The 6,742-nt window shown below is 35.8% G+C and overlaps 1 protein-coding gene across 1 annotated transcript; it reads right to left on the minus strand.

The window, feature by feature from the left end:
* Nucleotides 1-2,990: 2,990 nt before the first annotated feature.
* Nucleotides 2,991-4,292, minus strand: LOC123231943 (septin-10-like). The gene has a single exon (XM_044658270.1). The coding sequence runs from the start codon at nt 4,290-4,292 to the stop codon at nt 2,991-2,993; it is 1,302 nt and encodes a 433-aa protein (XP_044514205.1).
* Nucleotides 4,293-6,742: the final 2,450 nt, after the last annotated feature.

Raw genomic sequence — 6,742 nt, forward strand, 5'->3', positions numbered from 1 at the left:
TATTGGCAGGCCAGAGGAGAGCTGGGTCCCTAGTCATAAGACTAATGCAGAAGAAAGTGCTCATGGTCACTCATAGACCAGAAGAACACATACCAGGAGAGAAGTAAATACACCTCTCTTGAGATCATGCCACTTTGGATGAATTAATTTATAGATTCCCTAGAACTAGTTCTGAAAGCAGCTACACAAAAAAAAAAACCTGAAGCTTGGAACAATGCCCCCAGCACCACAGGAACAGAACCCAACTTTAACAGAAAAGTGTTTTGGTTTTTTTTTTTTTAATCAGCAAACAAACAAAAAAGAAACTCACAATGAAAATTTATTATGGAGACAGAGAAGGTCAAAACACAAACTCAAAAGACAGCAAAGTCAATACTGATGCATCCAAAGCCCTCCCACCCCCAAAAGAAAAATTTGAATTGCTCTCAGGCCCAAGAAAAATTCCTAGAAGATCCAAAAGGGTTTTTTAAAATCAAATAAGAGAGGAACAGGGAAAATTGTGACAAGAAATGAGGACAATACAAGAAAATCATGAAAAAAGAGTTTACAGCTTGGTAAAGGAGGACAAAAAATACTGAAGAAAATGTCATCTTAAAAAAACAGAATAGAACAAATGCTAAAAGATGCACACACACACACACACACACACACACACACACACACACACACACACAGATTCCTTAAAAAAGCAAAACTGGCCACATGGAAAAAGAGGTACACAAACTCCCAGAACAAAATTATTCTTTAGAAGTTAGGGGAAGCTGACTTCCACTTAGACAACAGATGCAAGAAATAGAATTTAAGGATTACTGGATTACCTGAAAACCAAGACAAAAATATCCAAGCCATCATATTTCAAAAAATTATCAAGGAAAATTGTCCTGATATTCTAGAATCTGAAAGTAAAATAGAAATGTAAAGAAATCACCAATAACGTGAAAAAAGTCCTAAAACAAAAACTCCCAGTAATTTCATAGCTAAATCTCAGAGTTCCCAGGTCAAATAGAAAATATCACAAACAACTAAATTCAAATATTGTGGAGGACAATAAAAGACTTAGTCAAGATGACACAAGATTTAACAGTTTATACAATAAAGAATTGGAGGGTTTGGAATATGTTATTTTAGAGGGCAAAGGAGCTAGGATTAGAAACATTAATCATCTACCAACCAAAATTGAGTTTACTCTTTCAGTGGTAAAAATTAATATTCAATGAAATAGAGGACTTTGACATTCCTGATGAAAAGACCAGTAATGAAAAGGAAATCTGACTTTCAAATACAAAACTCAAGAAAACCATAAAAAGATAAATGGGAAAGAGAAATCATAAGGGATTTAATAAGGTTAAACTGTTTACATCCCCCTACATGGGAAACTCATACTTGTGATTTTTTTCCATTTTTTTTATTTTTTCAGTTACATGTAGAAACAATTTTTAACAATTGTTTGTTTTTGACATTTTAGAATTCACATTTTCTTCCTCTCTACCCTTCTCCCCTCCCCAAGGCAGTGAATAGTCTGATATAGCTTATATCCTTACTTTCTAGTAATACATATTTCCATATTGCTCATTTCGTGATAGACACACATCACACATGCAATAAAAGTACTCATGATGAAAGATACTCCCTTCCTCTAGAGAAAGAGTTAATGGAGTCTGAATCCATACCAAAGAATACTATATTTCACTATCTTCATTGGGTAGGGGGCTTGTTTGAGGTTGTTTTTTTTTTTCCCCACAAGATGACTAATGTGGAAAAATGTATTACATGATTACATATGTAAAATCTATTATCAGATTACTTAACATCTGGGGGCAGGGAGGGAAAGAAAGGCGAGAATTTGGGATCAAATGCTAAAAATTGTTTTAAATGTAAATGGAGAAAAATAAAATATTTTTAATTCAAATTCAAAAAATGACATTAATCAAAGAATGTTATCACTACCCTGATACCTAATCACTTGGTTATTTTTAGAATAATACCAAGACACTCTTAATCCAAACACTCAGTGTACTTGGAGAGTAGAGAATTAGTTGAAATTCGTTTAACATATTTAAAGAGTAAATCGTCTAACATTACTTTCTTAGTACTAACTTTTTTTGTATGTATTTGAATAAGGATATGGAATGATTCAACCTCTTTTTTTCTCCCTCTGTCTCTCCTGAGCTAAATAAGTTAGGATTTAAATGTATAAAATAAATAAAAAGTATAAAATCAATAGTCAAAATCAATGGGATGAAACCAGATTCCATATCTTAAAGAATATGAGGTGATAATCACGTGAAAATAAATCGATATGACTTGAGTATTTTGATCTTTGCACATTCATTAAAAAATAATAGTAATATAGCAGCTATCAAAAATTAATTAATATGGCACTCTAAAGCCAATCATTATATAGGTCTATTACAAAAGCTTCCACTCCTACTCCCAAACTGAGTAACACACTTATGAAAATCATTCATAAAATTATTAAGTGGCTAAACAGTGGTGGTTGCTTCCATTTCAAAAATTCTCTGAGTTAAGTGTCATTTAGTTTGTTAAAACAATTGAAATGATCAACTTGGAGTGAAGGGGGGGGGGCTAATTCTTGAACATATATGAATATAATCCATACTGAGAATAAGTGAAAAATTTCAATAGCACTGAGTTTTGCCTTTGGTACAATGCACTATCAAAGTGCCAGCACCCTGGCACTACAGAGAGACAATCTGAGCGTGTTTAAACAGTAAATTAAAAAAATCAATTAAAAACTAATATTATCATTAATTCATGCCACATATATTGTTAGTTGCTATGGTCATCCATCCGATGAGCCCTTAAGGGAAGAAAACAACAAAAAATAAAATCAGCAAAGAAAATCATACTTCTAAACATTTAATAACTTTTGCTTATGTAACCATCTGTGCTACATAAATCTGGAACTTCTGTATTACATAATGTTGAGGTCTTAGCAGCTTTTTTTTTTAAACCGGTACCAGATGCATTTAAAGGCTGGCTTTTAGTTCACATGCAGCTTTCCTTTTTCCAAGAGCGCTTATTTCCTCTTCTAAATTTCTTCTCCTTTCTTCAAGTTTGATTCTTTCTTCTTGATGAAGTCTTTTAAGATGTTCAAATTTTGCCTGGAGCTCTCGCTCTGCTTCTTTCAAAATAGCTTCTTTCTCTTTCACTCGCTTGACAAACAACTGTTTCATCTCCTCTTCTTTCCTTTGAAGTTCACAAAAGGAATCATACCTTTTGATTTCTTGTGACTCCAGAACACTTAGAGGCTTTTTCTCTGGACATACCTCTTTAAAGCCCGTTTCCTCCAGTTTGCAACGTCTATAATTTTCATAGTGTCGAATATGAGTTTGTTCTCTCAGGTCTTCCATATTTGTGCAAATGAGCATTTCCCGGAGCTTTACAAAGTCACAGTGATTTTCATTTTCCACTTGCACAATGCCCCAAGGATACCGACGAGCTTTCACCATCTTATTTCCAAGTTTGACCTCCTCTGTACTACCCACAACAGCAAACGGTAAATGTCCATTCATTGAAGAATTAAGCTGAGCAACAGTTTCATCGTCTGTTGGAAATTGGTAAAACTGGATCCCATTGGAGACCAATTCATTCATGAGTTTAAGCTTAAACTTCTGCAACTCGCATTTAGAAATTGTGTCAGCTTTGGCAATCACAGGAATGATGTTTACCCTACTATCCAGATGCTTCATGGTTAACAAGTCAAGAGCCTTAAGGGAATGCCCTGTAGGTGCAATAAAGTAAAGGCAAACATGGATTCGAGAATCTCGGTAGTTAAAGAGTGAACGTTTAACCTTCAATTCTTCTTGGAGATACGCCTCAAACTGGGCATCTATGTAATCCACTATTGGCCGATAGCTATCTTCTTTATTTATCTGGTCTCCAAATCCCACTGTATTTACGATGGTCAGTTTCAAGCGGACATTGCTTTCCTGGAGTTCGTATGTTTGGGCTTTAAGTCTTACATTGGGGTGAAAGTGAGAGGAACCGCAGTGTTCAAAATTAGTGTTAAACAACGTGTCTATCAGGGTCGACTTTCCGATTCCAGTTTCCCCCACACAGAGAATGTTGAAACAGAACCCTTGCTGAAGGGTCCTGTTGACCAACTGATCAGGCAAACTTTCAAAACCCACATGACCGGTTATAGTTAAAGAACGAGCGTCTTCGTCTGTTATCTTTTCTTCTTTGCATGGTTGGGAGGTGACACAAGTTGCTTTGATTCCCACAAGAGACTGATAGACCATATGCCGTGCCACCTCAGAAGAAGCCATGGTCCCTAGAGATGTAGTGTGGGGTGGGCCGGCGGGATCCTGGGGAAAACCGAAGCTGCAGTTTCGGTGCCCTCTAGCCTCCAAAGGTGGAGGGGAAAGCCTAAGAGGGAGAAAGTAACTCGCCACAGCTACCGCTTTGGGCTCCCCACGGTTGGAATTTAACCGGCGGCTGGATACGGTCTGAAGCACGCGGAAGCGGATGGACTAAAGTAAGCAAAGGGGATCCCCGGGACTGGAGAAAGTGGAGCCAGGGTCCCAGCTACTAGGATTACGCGCTGAAAGAAATGCGCGCTCCTTCTAGCTTAAAGCCAGTTGGCTATTCTGTGTCCTTTAACCTCACCGCAACCCAGAGAAGAATTATTCCAGTTTCACAAGTCAGCAGGCAGGCTCAGAAAGGTAAGATGGCTTGCTTCAAAGTCAGATCTAGACAATTCCCCTCTGATCGACCTCGTCAGGAATGTGCAAATGTGAGGTGACATGTAGCTCTTTTGATTAAAAAAAAAAAAATCTTCACTGGCTCTCTGGGGACTCTAGGAAAAAACAAATCCTGTTAGGCATTTTAACACCATCCTCCCATCTTTACAATCGCAAATGCAAGCTTTTTTTAAAAAAAATTTTTTCCCCACGGTTACATGATTCTTCTTGCCTCCCTCCCTTCTTCCTTCCTCATTCCCGGAGTTGACAAGCAATTCCACTGGGTTATACATATATTATCACTCAAAACCTATTTCCATATTATTCATTTTTGTAATAGAGTGATCTTTTAAAACCAAAACTCCAAATCACATATCCGGATAAACAAGTGAAAAATCATGTTTTCTTCTGCATTTCTATTCCAACAGTTCTTTCTCTAGATGTGGATAGCATTCTTTCTCATAAGTCCCTCAGAACTGACCTGGATAATTGCATTGCTTTTAGTAGCAAAGTCAATTATATTTGATCCTCCCACAGGATTTCAGTTATTATGTATAACCTTCTCCAGGTTCTGCTTATTTCACTCTGCATCAGTTCATGTAGGTCTTTCCGGTTCTTATAGAAATCCATCCATTCATCATTCCTTATAATATAATAGTATTCCATCACAAATCATATAGCATAATTTTTTCAGGTATTCCCTAATGAAGGGACATCCTCTCATTTTCCAGTTTTTTAGTGCAAGCTTTTTAAATAGAAACTGATCAAATTAGACCTGTGCTTTGTAACATTTATTTTGTGTCACTCGGTGAAGAATGGCTTGGAGAGGGGAGACACTGGAAGTAGATTTATGAATTTAAAAAACTAATATTCTATTGTGTGTTTGTGTGTATACATATTATGTTTATACATATTATTAATATTTTCCATTTTGTCTATATGTACAAAAGAGCATCATTGAAGGTACATATTATATCTAAAGAGCACTAAAGTTAATATTTATTCCATTTGTACATATACATATAAATATTTATATAATTAGTCATCCACTACCACTTGCCCATCTCTTCCACACAAAGAGAAGTCTTTTCTTATAACAAATACATATAGTCAAGCAAAACAAATCAATAGATTGATCATGTTTTGAATGTATGGCTCCTCCTGCCCCTTTGGTCTACCATCTCTCATCCAAGAAGGGAAGGATATTTAAAATAACAATTAAAAGAAGTGTAGCGAGGAACATAAAACAAGTATACACTATATACAAAAATGTATATACGTATATAGTGTGATATTTATCGTGTGAATATGTATGTATATTCACATGTATATAACTACCTATGTACACAATGTTGTATGATAGAGATGTGTTCTATGATTTTATTAATATTGGAAATTGATTATATTAATATTGGGAACTCCCTGATGAAAGAGATCTCTTTACCAATGGAGAATTCCGGTTTGTCTGCTTCTTGCCATAGAGTTGCCTATAATCACTGAGAGGTTAAGTAACTTACCAAAAATCATACATGAATTGCCCAAAGTCATGCATCAGTATGCATCAGTGGCAGGACTTGAACCAAGATTTTCCTGACTTCAAGGCTTTCTATCTATTAGATCACATTGTCTCTCAAGTTATATGTATGTGTCTTTTAAATATTGTACATAGTTTGTAATTTCTTAAATAATTACCTTTATTCTTTGAATGTTGAAATGCATTTGATTATTGTTTGCAACAACAAAAAAGAAGGAAAATAAAGAAGGTTATTGCATCAGTCCAGATAAGAACTGATAGCCTAAATTAAGACAATGGTCATTGACTAGAGAAAAGTGGATGTGCAAGGGAAATGTTGTGGAGGTAAAATGAATGAGATTTGGTTTCTGATTGGCTACAGAGGGTGAGGGGAAGAGGAAAGGAGCAGAGTATATTTTTGAGAGTGCCAACCTAGGTGTTGAAAAGATCATGGTAACCATAAGAGAAAAGGAGAAGTCGTGAAGAAGGATGGATTTAGGAGAAGATAATGACCTCTATTTTT

This window comes from Gracilinanus agilis, chromosome 1 (assembly GCF_016433145.1).
Source record: "Gracilinanus agilis isolate LMUSP501 chromosome 1, AgileGrace, whole genome shotgun sequence".
Lineage (NCBI taxonomy): Eukaryota > Metazoa > Chordata > Mammalia > Didelphimorphia > Didelphidae > Gracilinanus > Gracilinanus agilis.

Coding starts and splice junctions, on each gene's coding strand:
- LOC123231943 (XM_044658270.1), bottom strand. CDS start 4,292: ATGGCTTCTTCTGAGGTGGCACGGCATATGGTCTATCAGTCTCTTGTG.